Source organism: Pristiophorus japonicus, chromosome 1 (assembly GCF_044704955.1).
Source record: "Pristiophorus japonicus isolate sPriJap1 chromosome 1, sPriJap1.hap1, whole genome shotgun sequence".
In the NCBI taxonomy this organism is placed as follows: Eukaryota; Metazoa; Chordata; class Chondrichthyes; family Pristiophoridae; genus Pristiophorus; species Pristiophorus japonicus.
The window spans coordinates 494078959-494097564 of NC_091977.1; the positions used below are offsets into that span (position 1 = coordinate 494078959).

Genomic DNA, 18606 nt, shown 5'->3' on the forward strand with positions numbered 1-18606 from the left:
GCAGGTCTCCAGTCATCCTGGTTCAAACCTTGCCACTGGATAAAGGTCTAGCTCTGTCAAGCCCGTGTGGTAGCTGATGTGCAACGGTCACCAAACGTTAAAAAAATCAACGCACAGGCATCTTCCACCCAATTCAATTGGAATTCAGGATTGGAATAACGGGTCCTCCATTGAAACATCTGTGAACTCATGTGGAAGCAAGTCATCCTCGTTCTAGGGGCCGCCTATGATGATGATGAGTCTAGATAAACACAGCTCTGATTGTGGGGGAGGTGTGGATGGAGCGGAAACTCTTCTGAGCCTTACTCTGATTTTAATCATGTTAATTTATCCTCTGGTCTTCTAGCCTGAGTTAAATATCGTGGAGGTGAGACTTTGCAGTCTATTGACCATGATTTTCGCCTTCACGGCATGGTTGGTAAACTGACAGAGTGAATTGCCTAACCATTAAAGAACCCACTCAGTTTTTATTAACACAATATTGGCTAGGTTCTACAATGGACAGGCGCTCCACTCCGCCAGTTTACCACCTAGGTGGTTGTCATGTATTCAACTATCATTGTAACCCATGTATAAGCTGACCTAAGTTGTACACCTTGAGAACATTGACCACAAGGGGGTGAACTTGTGGGAGACACTCCTAACCTGGACTTTCAGGTATAAAAGGGGAAGCTCCACCCACCTTCATCACTTGAGGTCTTGGTAATAAAGGTAACTGGTCACAGAGTGACCTTATCTCAAGTATGGGCCTCGTGTGCATTTATACTGTATAGTAAGGACATATCAGTGGTGATGGTGAAAATTACCCTCCGCTGAATTTAAATCTGGAGTGCTGATAAATACCAACCAAAGTTAGTAAATAGGACAGGTCTTTCGGCTGTGTGGTTGATAATAAAGAAGGAAGCTTTAGACTGCAGGAAGATATCAATGAACTGGTCAGGTGGGAAGAACAGTGGCAAATGGAATTCAATCTGGAGAAGTGTGAGGTCATGCATTTGGGGAGGGCTAACAAGGCAAGGGCATACACATTAAATGGTAGAACACTGAGAAGTGTAGAGGAATAAAGTGATCTTCGCGTGCATGTCCACAGAGCCCTGAAGGTAGCAGGCCAGGTAGATAAGGTTAAGAAAGCATACGAATGCTTGCCTTTATTAGCCGAGGCATATAATACAAGAGCAGGGAGGTTATGTTTGAACTGTATAAAACACTAGTTAGGCCACAGCTAGAGTACTGTGTGCAGGTCTGATCACCACATTACAGGAAAGATGTGATTGCACTAGAGAGGGTACAGAGGAGATTTATGAGGATGTTGCCTGGACTGAAGAATTTTAGCTATAAGGAAAGATTGGATAGGCTGGGGTTGGAGGCCGAGGAGAGACCTTATTGAGGTGTATAAAATTATGAGCGGCCTAGATAGAGTGGTTATAAAGGACCTATTTCCCTTAGCAGAGGGGTCAACAACCAGGGGGCATGGATTTAAAGTAATTGGTAGGAGGTTTAGAGGGGTGTTGGGAAATTTCTTCACCGAGAAGCTGGTGGGGGTCTGGAACTCATTGCCTGAAAGAGTGGTAGAGGTAGAAACCCTCACCACATTTTAAAAGTACTTGGATGTGCACTTGAAGTGCTGTTACCTACAGGGCTATGGACCAAGAGCTAGAAAGTGGAATTAAGCTGGATATGTCTGTCGGCCAGCGTGGACACAATGAGCTGAAAAGGCCTCTTTCCACGTTGTAAATTTCTATGATTCTATGAACCCCAGGACAAGCCTTTGACTCAATTTATGTGCAAGCTGTTGCCTGCAGTTAAAACTGAAAATTTAACGATTAAATAACTAACTATTTGAGAGGTGCAAATTAAAATTTAAGTTACTAAGTTAAAGTAAATGGAAAGATTTAAAACTTTATTCCGAACTAAAAGTTGAATCCCTGGAATGCAATTTAATTTATCAGAAGGGTAATACCATAAGCAATGCCACAGCACATAGCTTAACATTAATTGTCACAGTACCTGAGCTAAAAATTTATCAAGCTAGCCCATGTAGAGTTTTTGTTGATCACTCCATTGTGAAGCATTTTGGCTTTTTCACGACACAAGCTATTGTTGTTAATGAAGCAGCCCATAGCAGAACCTGGAAAACATCTAGGCCCAACAACATCACCCTTATCGAGTCCCCAACTATCAACATCCCAGTGGTCACCACTGACAAGAAGTTTAACTAGACTAGACATAATGACAGCATAACTAGATGAGCAAGGCTGAGGCTTGGTACTCTGCAACAAGTGGCTCACTTCATCACCCCACAAAATCTCTCCAGCATCTACAAGGCTCAAGTCAGGACTGTGTTTACATACTCACCATTAACCTATATGATTGCAGTTGCAACAACACTCCAGAAGCTTGCAACCAGAGCAGAACACTGATTGGTGCCCTGGCACTGGACTCAATATCCACCCTCTCAACCACTGGGGCACTGTGGCTGCACTATCTACAGAATATATTGCAGCAACTCAGCAAAGTAACTTCAACAGCACCTCCGAGCCCTTCTACCTCTACCACTAAGAGCAGCAGGATCTTGGGATCACCAGCATCTTCAAGTCAAACACCGTCATGACTTGGAAATACCTGACACAGCTGAAAGACTGGCAGTGTATCAGCTGTGGCTCAGTGGGTAGCACACTCACCTCCGAGTCAGAAGATTGTGGGTTCAAGTCTAACTCCAGGGACTTGAGCACATAAATCCAGGCTGACACTCTCGTGCAGTGCTGAGGGAGGTGCCGTCTTTCGGATGAGACGTTAAACCGAGGCCCCATCTGCTCTCTCAGGTGGACGTAAAAGTTCCCATGGCACTATTTCGAAGAAGAGTAGGGGAGTTATCCCCAGTGTCCTGGCCAATATTTATCCCTCAATCAGCATAACAAAAACAGATTATCTGGTCATTATCACATTGCTGTTTGTGGGAGTTTGCTGTACGCAAGTTGGCTGCCGCATTTCCCACATTACAACAGTGACCACACTCCAAAAGTACTTTATTGGATGTAAAGCGCTTTGCGATGCCTGGTGGTCGTGAAAGACACTATATAAATGCAAGTCTTTCTTTCATTTTCTTTCAACTCTGTTGGACAAAATCCTGGAATTTCCTATTAGAAGGCCTGTAGTGGTTCAAGGTCAAAGCCCACCACCACCTTCGCAAGGCAACTAGGAATGGGTAGTTAAACAAAATTGAGCTTTTTCAGTGTCGCCCAAATCCTGAGAACAAATAATCATTAAAAAAATAGTCAGAAGTATAAAATATGGAACCGATTAAGTGGTTCCATCGCAATGTTAGTTGCACCACAATGCATCATGGGCAAGTAGTTTGGACAGCTGACCTCCCGTCATTTTGTGAGGTCACTATATTTCAACAATTATCAAAAGCCCCTCTATAGCCTTGTGATGTGCACTGTCTAGTCCCTATTTGGGTGAGATAGGGGCGGTCAGTCAGCACATGTGGAAATGTATACCAGCAACCCACAGGGAGAAAGAATAGAGTGGAAAAAAGTCCAAATTAAGAAATAAGTTATCAATGTGCTAGTGTATTCATACCTTCGTGTGCCCAGATATGGCGCTGCAGGTCGGTACCATTTTTCCGGAAATAGCAGTCACAGTAAGGACATTTCACTGCTCGCTTTCCAATCAGCCCTTTTAGTTGTACTCGTTTTCCCAGAATCTCTGAGATGGTGCTCATGGGGACCTCTGCAAATTGAAGTAAAGAAGGTTTAGATTAGAGTAATTTGGTGGCCTGTTGGGCAACGGCAATTGCCTTCAAAACTAAAATCTTGTACAATGAGGGGCAGATATGTACAAAGTGGAAAGACATATTTAATGGAGAATTACAGAACATTTATGGTGGACACCTGCTCTCAATCAGGACGAGTTTCAGATGAGAGGAAGCAGAAGAGTTGAAAAGAGCAGAGAAAATGATCAGAGGATTTTTAAAAAGTAAAGTGTATTGTACCTTAAAAAAAAATAACTTGGAGTGTTAGTAAATTAAATTTAGAATGAAAACGTACCAGATAAATCTGTTTTATTTCATATGCATGTTTAAAATAAAGGCTATTAGATTTTAGATTAAAATACTATGCAGACCATTGGAACTCTTGAACTGTAGCTGACCTTATAACACTAGGGCCTAGAAATTCAGGTGCAGGGTATGATGCCTGATACACCCTCGATATTAGCATAATAGTTCGTAATAGGTAGGTACTCAAATTGGTAGGATGGGACTAGCGGTATCCTGCAGGGATCTGTGTTGGGGCCTCAACTATTCACAATATTTATTAACGACTGAGATGATGGCATAGAAAGTCATATATCCAAATTTGGCAACGGCACAAAGATAGGTGGCATTGTAGATGAAAGCATACATTTATAAAGGGACATTGATAGATTAAGTGAATGGGCAAAACTGTGGCAAATGGATTTCAATGTAAGCAATGTGAGGTCAACCACTTTGGACCTACAAAGGATAGAAGAGGGTACTTTCTACATAGTAAAACGCTAAAAGCAATGGATGTCCAAAGAGCCTTGGGGTTTCAGGTACATAGATCATTAAAATGTCATGAACAGGTACAGAAAATAAATCAAAAAGGTGAATGGCTTATATCTAGAGGATTAGAGTACAAGGGGTTAGACGTTATGCTGCAGCTGTACAAAACCCTGGTTAGACCACACCTGGAGTACGGTGAGCTGTTCTGGGCACCACACCTTAGGCAGGATATATTGGCCTTAGAGGCATTGCAGCGTAGGGTTACCAGAATGATACCTGGACTTCGAGGGTTAAGTTACGAGGAAAGATTACATAAAGTAGGGTTGTATTCCCTAGAATTTAGAAGATTAAGGGGTGATCAGGATATTAAGAGGAACAGATAGGGTAGATAGAGAGAAACTATTTCCACTGTTTGGGGCAAAACTGAGGGAATGCTACTTTTCATAAGAAGGTGTTTATATATTTACTACCCAGGGAGAAGGGGGGAGGGGGGAGTTTAACATTTAGTTTTGCTAAAGGTCTTCCTTTTTAACTTTCAGTTCCACTACTTGTTTCATTACTACTTCCTTAACTATACTTATCCTAACTAATTATGTAGAAATCACTGAAAAAGCTTCGAGAAGTTTTGAGCAGGCCTGTGTTTTGCAAAAACAACGGTTAAGGAAGAAAGGAGACAAATTCCACAGGACTGAGAAATTATACCAAGCAGTTCAAGATTGCTGAGGCAGATGGAATTGTTAAGAAAAGAGATATTGGAAACACAAGGCCTTGAGAGGGTCTGCATACAGGTAAGGGAGGCCGACACCTTCTTCCCTCAGCTTTGCATGCAGTATGTCTGCAAGTCCTGGAGAGCAAGTCCTGGAGAGCAACCTAAGCTCACAACTTTCTGACTCAGAGGCAAGAGTGCTACCAAATGAGCCAAGCTGGCACTTAGATATGTTAACTTTCACATTGTATGGCGACTAGAATTTATATATCTATAGTTGAAAGAATAACAAATTAGAATTAAATTAGAAAGAAGAGTTATCCTATTTATGTTGGCCTACTCCAAATAAAATGACCAGTAGAAAAATAGATAATGGCACCTGGTTCAACATCTCAGCAAGTTGAATGACACACAACAGCCAGCCGTCCGTCATTAATGCCTAGCAACAATGGGTGATTGGACAAAACGTGTCTTCCATTAACTTTTACTCATGCCACAAACAGCAAGAACCATATAAAAATGGGACATTGTGGCAGGTCTGGCACTGCAATCGATGAGAGCCTAATGAAACTCCGCCTAGAGGAGGTCATCCCCACCAGAAGAACAGTCAAGGGCCACGCAAGAGCTGATCACTCTGCTGCCTTGATGTTGATTCCTTGGTTTAAAAGGTCATATATATTGTTTGATTCAGTCTTTATGCTTGTGTAAACTGTGTGCAATATTAAGTCATGAAAGGTAATTTTGATTAAGTAACATACAAAGTAGTGTGACGTTCTTTGGCTGGCTCCTGTCCAGATCCATGTGTCACTGGAACATCTTTATCCCTGCATGCTTGAAGAATACTCCCCATGCAAGGGGATAGTTTGAAGATGCCGCTGGCCATTCTTCATGCACGATCCTAGACCTCAACCCAAACTATTTGAATTTAGAATCGAACATTATTATTCCTCACGATGTCCATACACACTCATTTCTAGTAGATGTTATTGGATGGCGATCAGTAGTAAGCTTGGATTATTTTCCCCTCTTTAGCCTAGGGCTACTGAAGATAAATGCAGGATCCGAACTACTGCATTAACTCATGACGAAGTAAGGATATTGCTTCTTTAAAAATAACAAATTGTAGTTTAGGCCTTACCAAGGAAATGAATGAATTGTGATCGTTTCCCTGTGAAGAAACTGGCATACGAATGAACAAGCTTCTATCCACAATGGATCACTGAACTTAGCAAGTGTCTCTCAACTTTCAATCTTGGATTTATATGCATTTAATTCAAAAGGTAAGACTAACTTTATCCATTAGTTAAATAAGACTTGTTGGTGGTGCAGATGTGATAACTCACCTGGATGGTATGTGGTGATGTGAGACTTGATCAGACGATCATCAGAAAAGGATTTTTCACAGACAGGGCAAGTATAAGTCTTCTTATCCTGAATGGAAGCATTGCAAAACAAGGAAGCAAAAAGTTGTCAGCACAATCATTACTTTCATTTGCATGTACATGTGCACATGTATCCAACAATATAAAATATAGGTATTGCTTCTACTGTGGCCGCTTGATGTGGCCTGCTGAACTGTTTCAAACTATGTGAACCCCATGACACAGAGATCTCTCATATGATTGGTCTGTGGCAAGTCACAAACCATCCTGACTTGGAAATATATCACTGTTCCTTCTTCGTCACAATCCTGGAACTCGCTACCCAACAACATTGTATGTGCACCCTCACCATATGGACTGTAACAGTTCAAGGAGAAAGTCCACCACCACCGTCTCAAGGGCTACTAGGGATGGACAATAAATGTCAGCTAGCCTTGCCTGTGATGCCCACATTCTGAGAATGAATAAAAACATAATAATGTGAAAGGCCACCATTTTGGATCCAAAATTCCCCTCAAGGTGTGCAGCCACATGGCCACGCAGTAATCTTAAAAGGTCCCGGCTTTTACATTGAACACCACTGATGCGCAAAAAGTTAAAGGGACCCAAATTAAAAGAAACATGCGCGCAGAACAAAGCGCAGCTTACAGGGAACATTGGTGGGATGAGGATAGTGAATAATAATGTCACAGATCAGGTCTGGCCTCCAGCACAAGTTGTTAGAAACCACAAGCCCTCCATTTATCAGTTGTTAATATTGCTGTGCTGCCTGACATTTTATGAAAGTCTCTGTCAACATCTAATTAACCCCTACTAACTAAATGATTAATAATACATTGAGTTATGTGTGTGTGGGGGGGGAGGGGGGTTATATCCATTCCTGGGATGTGGGCATCGCTGGCAAGGCCAGCATTTATTGCCCATCCCTAATTGCCCTTGAAAAGGTGGTGGTGAGCCACCTTCTTGAACCACTGCAGTCCTTGTGGTGAAAGTACTCACACAGTGCTGTATTGAGGGAGTTCCAGGATTTTAACCCAGCGATGATGAAGGAATGGCGGTATATTTCCAAATCAGGATGGTAACTTGGAGGGGAACTTGTAGATGACGGTGTTCCCATGCGCCTGCTGCCTTTGTCCTTCTAGGAGGTAAAGGTCGCGGGTTTGGGAGGTGCTGCCGAAGAAGCCTTGGTGAGTTGCTGCAGTCCATTTCATAGATGGTACACATTGCAGCCATGGTGTGCCGGTGGTGAAGGGAGTGAATGTTTAGGGTGGGATGGAGTACCAATCATGCGGGCTGCTTTGTCCTGGATGGTGTCGAGCTCCTTGAGTGTTGTTGGAGCTGCACTCAACCAGGCAAATGGAGAGTATTCCATCACATTCCCGACTTGTGCCTTGTAGATGGTGAAAAGGCTTTGGGGAGTTAGGTGAGACACTTGCCGCAGAATACCTAGCCTCTGACCTGTTCTTGTAGCCACAGTATTTATGTGGCTGGACCAGTTAAGTTTCTGGTCAATGGTGACCCTCAGGATGTTGATGGTAGGGGATTTGGCGATGGTAATGCCATTGAATGTCAAGGGGCGCTAGTTTGAGGTAGTCATTGCTGGCAGTTGTGTGGCGCGAATGTTACTTGCCACTTATCAGCCCAAGCCTGAATGTCATCCAAGTTTTGCTGTATTCAGGCACGGACTGCTTCATTAACTGAGGAGTTGCTAATGAAACTGAGCACTATGCAATCATCCCCACTTCTGACTTTATAATGGAGGGAAGGTCATTGATGAAGCAGCAGAAGATGGTTGGGCCTAGGACACTGCCCTGAGGAACTCCTGCAGCAATGGTCTGGGGCTGAGATGATTGACCTCCAACAACCACAACCATCTTCCCTTGTGCTAGGTATGACTCCAGCCAGTGGAGAGTTTTCCCCCTAATTCCCATTGATTTCAATTTTACTTGAGTTCCTTGATGCCACACTCAATTAAATGCTGCCTTGATGTCAAGGGCAGTCACTCTCACTTACCTCTGGAATTCAGCTCTTTTGTCCATGTTTGGACCAAGGCTATAATGAGGTCTGGAGCGGAGTGGTCTTTGTTAATGGATGATTAGAAGGAAAACAGTGCGTATAAGGCTGCCATTTACGTCAGATTAAATGACATTCAGACATCACTTAAACCTTTGTTCTGCGACTGATGATGTAACTTTAATAAACTCATCTGGAACACATAATAATCAGCTACTGTCTCAGTTGTTAACGATGGCGCTGAATCCGGCAGCCAGATTCTTTGCATTACTTTCCTTCTATTTATCTCACGATAATGAATTGTACATAAATACATTTCTGAACACCAGCACCAACATAGCCCAGGAGCAGACTCATAGATCATGATTCACCTAAATAAATTAAGGCATCATTTATTCCCAACCATTAATAATCATATACTGTTTGAAATGTAATAATACACGTTCAGATGAAGAAGGCTCTTTGTCGGATAATATTCATCCTTTCTGAATAATAACTTTATTGTATTCTCATTTAGTGTTAACATCCACTCCACAAGCAGAGAGTACCTTAGCCTCTTCACAAGCAGAACTAACCTCAGCATCTTTGATGAGCCAAGCTCAACTGCAGAACACTGCACTGAAAGGCAAGATTTCATCACATTTCACCATAGCATGTCGTGATGGTATTTTCTAGGCCTAGACTGTATTAACAATATGACCGTATATATTTTCCAAGCTCTCACCTCGCCAATTATTTTTTTTATTTGGGAGATATTAATTTGAGTCCCAGGAGGAGCCCGGGCATCATTCAGTAAAGTTTCAACTGAGCTGCTAGGGAGGGGGTGGTAATAACAGATTTTGACTGAAATTTTACTACCTGCAGCAATAGATTCACCATGTGCTCATGGGAAAACATTTAGAGGCAATTTAACTATTTTGAAGATCAAGAAGGGAATTGGCCACACTTATCCAGGCAAACTATGTACTACGGTGGAATTTATGTTAAAAATGTGGAAATTAGGAGTAAGATAGAAAAGAATTGCATTTATATCACACCTTATGCGACCACCGGATGTCTCAAAGCGCTTTACAGCCAATTAAGTACTTTTGGAGTTTAATAACTGTTGTAATGTGGGAGACGTGGCAGCTAATTCCCACAAACAGCAATGTGATAATGACCAGCTAATCTGATTGTTGATTGAAGGATAAATATTGGACAGGAAACCAAGGATTGCTCCTATTGTGTTCCTAACACAGATGAGACTGCACACAGGGAGGTTAAAGTAACAGTGACCTCAGTCTTTATTAAGACACTCCAGAATGAGGAACAGGCCTTAGGGGCCGGCTTATATACAGTGCTCCCAAGGGATGCTGGGATCCCTTGGGACTTCAGGGGATGCGCTCCCTGGTGGCGGAACATGGGAGTGCATGCTTTACAGATACACAACAACTCCCCTGCTCTTCTTCGAAACAGTGCCATGGGATCTTTTACATCCACCTGAGAGAGCAGATGGGGCCTTGGTTTAACATCTCATTGGAAAGACAGCACCTCCGACAGTGCAGCACACCCTCAGTACTGCACTGGAGCGTCAACCTAGATTTATGTGCTCAAGTCTCTGGAGTGGGACTTGAACCCACAACCTTCTGACTCAGAGGTGAGCAAAGTTCCAACTGGAAGTGAATGGTCAGTTTTTTGGGATAATCATAGAATGAAAAGAAAGAACTTGCAGACAAGTAGCATCTTTCACTAAGTCAAGATGCCCCAAAGCACTTTACTGTGAAGTACTTTCGAAGTGTAGGCACTTTGTAATGTAGAAAATGCAGCACAGGAAGGTCCTGCAAATAGAAATGGGATAACTGACCAGATAAACTGTTTTATAGTGTCAGTGGTTGAGGGATAAATGTTGACCAAGCCATTGGGTAAACTTTCCTGCCTGGTTTCGAAATAGTGCTGTGGGATCTTTTTCTGCCACGTGAAAGGATGAATGCGGCTTGGTTCAACTACTCATCTAAAACGGCACTGCCAGCAATGCAGTAATCCCTCAGTACTACACTGAAGTGACAACTAGATTACAAAAGCAAAATAAACAACTAGATTATATGCTCGAAGCTTGGAGTGGTGCTTGAACCCACGCCTTTCTGACTCAGGGGTGTGAGTGCTGACACCTAATCTTCGACATGAAACCTGCATCCTAATATTCCCTGTCCAACTGTTCAGTAGACCAAGATAGTATTCCAGCCATCCTGCACTCTTGTCCATCTTCCCACTGTATAAATGGCTCAATGTAGAAATTTCTGGACAAAAATGAGTTTGCAACTGTTATGGCAACGCAATGTACTATTTCTGAAAGCAGAAGAAACTTGCTCATGCCCTGCTTCAGTACCAGGATAAATAGAATATCTTACACCCAAGAAATAGTGAATGTACTGGTGATCATTTTCCAACAGTCTATCGACTCTGGATCAGTTCCTATAGACTGGAGGGTAGCTAATGTAACCCCACTTTTTAAAAAGGGAGGGAAGAGAGAAAACGGGTAATTATAGACCAGTTAGCCTGACATCAGTAGTGGGGAAAATGTTGGAATCAATTATTAAAGATGAAATAGCAGCGCATTTGGAAAGCAGTGACAGGATCGGTCCAAGTCAGCATGGATTTATGAAAGGGAAATCATGCTTGACAAATCTTCTAGAATTTTTTTGAGGATGTAACTAGTAGAGTGGACAAGGGAGAACCAGTGGATGTGGTGTATTTGGACTTTCAAAAGGCTTTTGACAAGGTCCCACACAAGAGATTGGCGTGCAAAATTAAAGCACATGGTATTGAGGGTAATGTACTGACGTGGATAGAGAACTGGTTGGCTGACAGGAAGCAGAGTCGGGATTAACGGGTCCTTTTCAGAATGGCAGGCAGTGACTAGTGGGGTGCCGCAGGGCTCAGTGCTGGGACCCCAGCTATTTACAATATACATTAATGATTTAGATGAAGGAATTGAATGTAATATCTCCAAGTTTGCAGATGACACTAAGCTGGGTGGTGGTGTGAGCTGTGAGGAGGATGCTAAGAGGCTGCAGGGAGACTTGGACAGGTTAGGTGAGTGGGCAAATGCATGGCAGATGCAGTATAATGTGGATAAATGTGAGGTTATCCACTTTGGTGGCAAAAACACAAAGGCAGAATATTATCTGAATGGCGGCAGATTAGGAAAAGGGGAGGTGCAACGAGATCTGGGTGTAATGTACATCAATCATTGAAAATTGACATGGAGGTACAGCAGGCGGTGAAGAAGGCAAATGGTATGTTGGCCTTCATAGCTAAGGGATTTGAGTATAGGAGCAGGGAGGTCTTACTGCAGTTACAGGAAAGATGTGATTGCACTAGAGAAGGTACAGAGGCGATTTACGAGGATGTTGCCTGGACTGGAGAATTTTAGCTATGATGAAAGATTGGATAGACTGGTTTGTTTTCTTTGGAACACAGGAGATTGAGGGGAGACCTTACTGAGGTGTATAAAATTGAGGGGCCGAAATAGAATGGATAGGGCCTTGGTGAGGTCACACCTGGAATATTGTGTTTAGTTTTAGTCTCCTAAGCTGAGTAAGGACGTTCTTGCTATTGAGGGAGTGCAGTGAAGATTCATCAGACTGATTCCCGCGATGGCAGGACTGACATATGAGGAGAAACTGGATCAACTGGGCCTGTATTCATTGGAGTTTAGAAGGATGAGAGGGGATCTCATAGAAACATATAAAATTCTGATGGGACTGGACAGGTTAGATGCAGGAAGAATGTTCCCGATGTTGGGGAAGTCCAGAACCAGGGGACACAGTCTAAGGATAAGGGTTAAGCCATTTAGGACCAAGATGAGGAGAAACTTCTTCACTCAGAGAGTTGTTAACCTGTGGAATTCTCTACCACAGAGAGTGTTGATGACAGTTGGATATATTCAAGAGGGAGTTAGATATGGCCCTTACGGCTAAAGGGGTCAAGGGGTATGGAGAGAAAGCAGGAAAGAGGTACTGAGGTGAATGATCAGCCATGATCTTATTGAATGGTGGTGCAGGTTCGAAGGGCCGAATCACCTCCTCCTGCACCTATTTTCTATGTTTCTATACAAAAGCAAAATGCTACAGATGCTGGAATCGGAAATAAAAAAGAGAAAAGGCTGGAAATCTCAGTGAGTCAAGCAGCATCTGTGGAGAGAAAAACAGAGTTAACATTTTGGATTCGACAACCCTTCGTCAGAACTGGCGAATGTTCGAAAAGAACACATTCTTAAGAAGCATTGGAAGCATTAGAATAGAATCATAGAAATTTACAGCACGGAACGAGGCCATTTCGGCCCATTGTGTCAACGCCAGCCGACAAAGCTATTCAGTCTAATCCCACTTTCCAGCTCTTGTACCATAGCCCTGTAGGTTACGGCACTTCAGGTGCACATCCAAGTACTTTTTAAGTATGGTGAGGGTTTCTGCCTCTACCACCCTTTCAGGCAGTGAGTTCCAGAACCCCACCACCCTCTGGGTGGATATTTCCCTTCAAATCCCCTCTAAACCTCCTACCAATTACTTTAAATCTATGCCCCTGATTGTTGACCCCTCTGCTACGGAAAATAGGTCCTTCCTATCCATTCTATTTCGGCCCCTCAATTTTATACACCTCAGTAAGGTCTCCCCTCAATCTCCTGTGTTCCAAAGAAAACAAACCAGTCTATCCAATCTTTCATCATAGCTAAAATTCTCCAGTCCAGGCAACATCCTCGTAAATCGCCTCTGTACCTTCTCTAGTGCAATCACATCTTTCCTGTAATGTGGTGACCAGCACTGCAAGCAGTACTCCAGCTGTAGCCTAACAAGTGTTTTATACAGTCCAAGCATAACCTCCCTGCTCTTGCATTCTATGGCTCGGCTACTAAAGGCAAGTATTCCGTATACCTTCTTAACCACTTTATCTACCTGGCCTGCTATCTTTCAGGGATCTGTGGATATGCACTCCAAGGTCCCTTTGTTCCTCTACACTTCTCAGTGCCCTACCATTTAATGTGTATGCCCTGGTCTTGTTAGCCCTCCTCGTGCTACTCCGGATTGAATTCCATTTGCCACTGTTCTGCTCACCTTACCAGTTCATTGATATCTTTCTGCAGTCTACAGCTTTCTTCTTTATCAACCACACAGCCAATTTTAGTATCATCTGCAAACTTCTTACTCATACTCCTACATTCAAGTCTAAATCATTGATGTATTCCACAAAAAGCACTGAGCCTTGCGGAACCCCATTGGAAAGAGCCTTCCAGTCACAGAAACAGTCATCAACCATTACTCTTTGCTTCCTGCCTCTGAGCCAATTTTGGATTCAACTTGCCATTTAGCCCTGGATTCCATGGGCTTTTACTTTCGTTGCTAGTCTGTCACATGGGACCTTATTAAAAGCTTTGCTAAAATCCATATACACTACATCAAATGCACTACCCTCATCGACCCTCCTTGCTACCTCCTCAAAAAATTCAATCGTTAATCAAACATGGCTTTCCCTTTACAAATCCATGCTAACTGTCCTTGATTAATCCTCGTTTTTCTAAATTAAGATTTATCCTGTCCCTCAGAATTTTTTCCAATAATTTGTCCACCACCGAGGTTCGGTTGACAGGTCTGTATTTACTCGGTCTACCCCTTCCTCCCTTTTTAAACAAAGGTACATTATCTGTAGTCAGAGAGGATTGGAAAATGATGGTCGGAGCATCAGATATTTCCTCTTTTACTTCTCTGAACAGTCTGGGATACATTTCATCCGGGCTTGGGGATTTATCCACTTTCAAAGCTGCTAAGCCCCTTAATACTTCCTCTCTATCTATAGGAGGGAGGGAGGGAGGGAGGGAGGGAGGAGAGAGAGAGAGAGAGAGAGAGAGAGAGAGAGAGAGAGAGAGAGAGAGAGAGAGAGAGAGAGAGAGATAGCCAAGCTATAGGTATTCGCAAATAAACATTATTTTTGATTCTTTATCAGACTTGTATTGAGCCTTTATTTTGGTTCCACATCAATGTGTTACAAGGGACATCGTTGCAATGGATGAAACCCAGAAGTCACGACACTGTCACTATTCACTTCATACCCAATAAACCAGTTAACAATCCGCACACAATGCCCCATTTATGGCGGGGGTGGGGGGGGGCGGCGGCAAGGTCATGCACTCGCACTGGGGTAAGGGACTTCGGCTGGGAAAGGTAGCACTTGCGCTGGGGTAAGGGACTTCGGCTGGGAAAGGTAGCACTTGCGCTGGGGTAAGGGACTTTGGCTGGAAGAGGCAGCACTTGCGCTGGGGTAAGGGACTTCGGCTGGGAAAGGTAGCACTTGCGCTGGGGTAAGGGACTTCGGCTGGGAAAGGTAGCACTTGCGCTGGGGTAAGGGACTTCGGCTGGAAGAGGCAGCACTTGCGCTGGGGAAAGGGACTTCAGCTGGAAAAGGTAGCACTTGCGCTGGGGTAAGGGACTTCGGCTGGAAGAGGCAGCACTTGCGCTGGGGTAAGGGACTTCGGCTTGGGGAAGGCAGCACTTGCGCTGGGGTAATGGACTTCGGCTGGGGGAGGTTGCAATTGAAATCCCTATAGTTTTGCTCAGAAAATTGTCTACATATTTTACTCTTCGATCTCCCTCTGACTGTTATCGGTTCCATAGTACACTCCCAGCAGTGTGATCGCCCCACTTTTGTTCTTCAATTCAACCCATGTGACCTAATTTGATGATCCTTCTAACATATCATTCCTCCTCAGCTGTAATTGTTCCTTTAATCAATACTGCGACCTCCCACCCCCCCAACCCATCTGAAAACCCTGTAACCAGGAATGTTGAGCTGCCATACCTGCCCTTCTTTCAGCCATGTCTCCGTAATAGCTATAATATCATACTCCCATGTGTCTATCTGTGCTCTCAACTCATCTGCCTTATTCCCTATACTTCTTGCATTGAAGTATATACCATTTAGCACTGCCAAACTCCCTTGTTTATTTTCTAGCCCTTGTTTGCTCTGTCTTCCGAATTCACTTTCTACTTTTCTGCTTTCCAATTTCAGCTTGTCTTCTCTCACTTCTGAATCTATTCTCAGGTTCCCATCCCCCTGCCAAGCTAGTTTAAACCCTCCCCAACAGCACTAGCTACCCTCCCCTGCGAGAATATTGGTCCCGGCTCTGTTGAGGTCTGGCTTGTACAGGTTCCACCTCCCCCAGAAATGGTCCCAATGTCTCAGGAATTTAAAGCCTTCCCTCCTGCACCATCTCTCCATGTATTCATCTGCTCTATCCTCCTATTTTTGTACTCACTAACACGTGGCACCAGGAGTAATCCAGAGATTATCATTGAGGCCCTGCTTTTTAATCTCTCTCCTAGCTCCCTAAAATCTGACTGCAGGATCTCATCCCTCTTTCTACCTATGTCATTGGTACCGATATGGACCACGACCGTTGACTGTTCACCTTCTCCCCCCAGAAAGCCTTGCAGCCACTCGGTCACATCATTGACCCTGGCACCAGGGAGGCAACATACCATCCTGGAGTCACGTCTGCGACCGCAGAAACACCTGTCTGTTACCCTAACTATTGAAACCCCAATGCTATTGCTCTTCCACTCTTCTTCCTCCCCCCCTATGCAGCTGAGCCACCCGTGGTGCTGTGGACTTGGATCTGGCTGCACACCCCAGAGAAACCATCGCCCTCACCAGTTCTCAGAACAGAATACTGGCTGGAGAGCGAGATGCACTCAGGGGACTCCTGAACTACCTGCCTGGGCCTCCTTTTCTGTCTGGCGGTCACCTATTCCCTCGCTCCCTGCACACTCTTAAGCTAATGGGTATCCACCTCTAGAAATGTGATATCTACGATGCACCGCAATGACTCAAACTGCCACTCAAGCTCCGAAACCCGGACTTCCCACATGGCACAGGATGTGCACTGCACGGGAATGAGCTGCACTTCCATGCCTCTAGTTATTAGATTAATTAACTAAAGTTTTTAGTATATCCCTCTGCCCTTAGTTAAAGACTAAAAAACAGACAAAAATAAAACAGTGATACTCACCAGCCCCAAATCTGAATAGCAATGAAAAATTATGTGACCTTTACCAACCAATCAGTTACCAGCTATCCTGTGACCTCACTCCGTGTGTTTTTTTTTTCCCTTGTTGCTGCCGGTGAGTCTGGGCCTCGCTCTCCCGCTCCTTATACTCCTCTGTCAGGCTCCTCCCAGGGCCGCTCGAGGTGCTGTTACCTCTATTTATCTCACAGTAGTGGGATTGTATGTTAACACATTTCTGAATACCAGTACCACCCCAGGGGCAGACTCATAAAACTTAGACCAAATATGGTGAATATTTGAGGCATAGATCCTTGTGGGGCACCACTAGTCACTTCCTTCCAATTTGAGTACATATCCATTATGCCTACTCTCAGTCTTCTACCGCCTAACTAATCTCCGATGCCCCCTATCTTTAGGTCATCGGCAAACTTGAATATTATTCTTTATTGTATTATCCAAGTCTGTTCCTATGTTCTGAAGACAATATATGGGCATGAGATTCTGAAATTAATTTAAATGACAACATAGAAATTATCAACATTTCCAAGTGTCAGTGTAGACACTAATAATTAATTGATACAGTGATAGTGTATTATTCGTCTGAGTAGCTCACAGCCTGTGGCTCCATATTTATACCAAGGGCTGCGAATTGCTGATATCTGTGCTTAAAACATGTACAGGGCTCCATTGCTGTTTGGAATTTTCAAAATTTTCCATCGTGTGGGTGGGAATGTCTGTTTCAAAAAAGTGTTATTAAAAACTCAGCTTTTAGTGGAATGTCTGGGCATTATTAAACACAATTGCAGCCCAAGCAGAGTGAGCTGGACATTCCTTAGCGTGGAACCAGTGCCTAAATTTGGAGTTTTAACAACAACAACTTGCATTTATATAACGTCTTTAACAGTAAAATGTCCCAAGATCATTCGCAGGAGTGTTTTCAAACAAAAATTTAAACCGAGCCACATAAGGAGATATTAGGATAGATGGCCAAAAGCTTGACCAAAGAGGTAGGCTTTAAGGACTGTCTTAAAGGAGGAGAGGTAGAGAGGCAGAGAGGTTTAGGGAGAGAAATCAAGAGCTTAGGGCCTCGGCAGCTAAAAGCACAGTTGCCAATGGTGGAATAATTAAAATAGGGGATGCGCAAGAGGCCAGAATTGGAGGAGTGCAGAGATCTCAGAGGGTTGTGGAGCTGGAGTAGATTACAGAGATAGGGAGGTATTTAAAAACAAGAAAGAGCATTTTAAAATTGAGGCAATGAAAGACCGGGAGCCAATGTAGGTCAGCGAACACTGGGTTGATGGGTGAATGGGACTGAGTGCGAGTTAGGATACAGGCAGCAGAGTATTGGATGAGCTCAAGTTTATGGAGGATTTCCAGGAGAGGGTTGGAATAGTCATGTATAGAGGGAACAAAGGCACGGATTCGGGTTTCAGCAGCATATGACTTGGGGAAAAGTAAGAATTGAACTGTCAGGCTAAATGGCCTGATGATCTTTTCATCAGAAAATGTTGCCGTTGTAGGGTCGGGCGATGTTATGGAGATATAAGTAGGCGGTCTTGCTAATGGAGTGGGTATGTGGTTGGAAGCTCATCTTGTGGCTAAGGTTGAGAGCAGTCTGGTTGAGCCTCAGACAGTTGCCAGGGAGAGAAATGGAGTTAGTGGCTAGGGAACGGTGTTTGTGGCAGGTACCGAAGACAATGGCTTCGTTTTTCCCATTATTTAGTTCACCGAGTACTGAATGTTGGAGAAGCAGTCTGACAAATGAGAGACAGTTATACTATTATTTTTGCGTTCTGGTGGAGTGGAAATCATACCCTCAGTCACAGCCGGCATACGGTTTAGCTATAAGCAAAATTGTATTTTTGCTCCAGGAGTTGTGTGTGTAGTTCTGGCCATTCAATGATAGGAACAATATTATTGGTCAATGAAGAAGTCAATGAAG

The 18606-nt window shown here is 43.6% G+C and overlaps 1 protein-coding gene across 4 annotated transcripts in view; it reads right to left on the reverse strand.

Moving 5' to 3' along the window:
- Positions 1–18606, reverse strand: part of zfat (zinc finger and AT hook domain containing) — a 187885-nt gene that overhangs the window by 66545 nt on the left and 102734 nt on the right. For all 4 annotated transcript variants that reach the window (XM_070895392.1, XM_070895402.1, XM_070895412.1 and 1 more), the window contains 2 exons: positions 6575–6662; positions 3583–3732 (listed from right to left, as the gene is read on the reverse strand). In XM_070895392.1, the coding sequence (XP_070751493.1) occupies positions 3583–3732; positions 6575–6662 (238 nt within the window). The remainder of the gene's footprint in view (positions 1–3582; positions 3733–6574; positions 6663–18606) is intronic.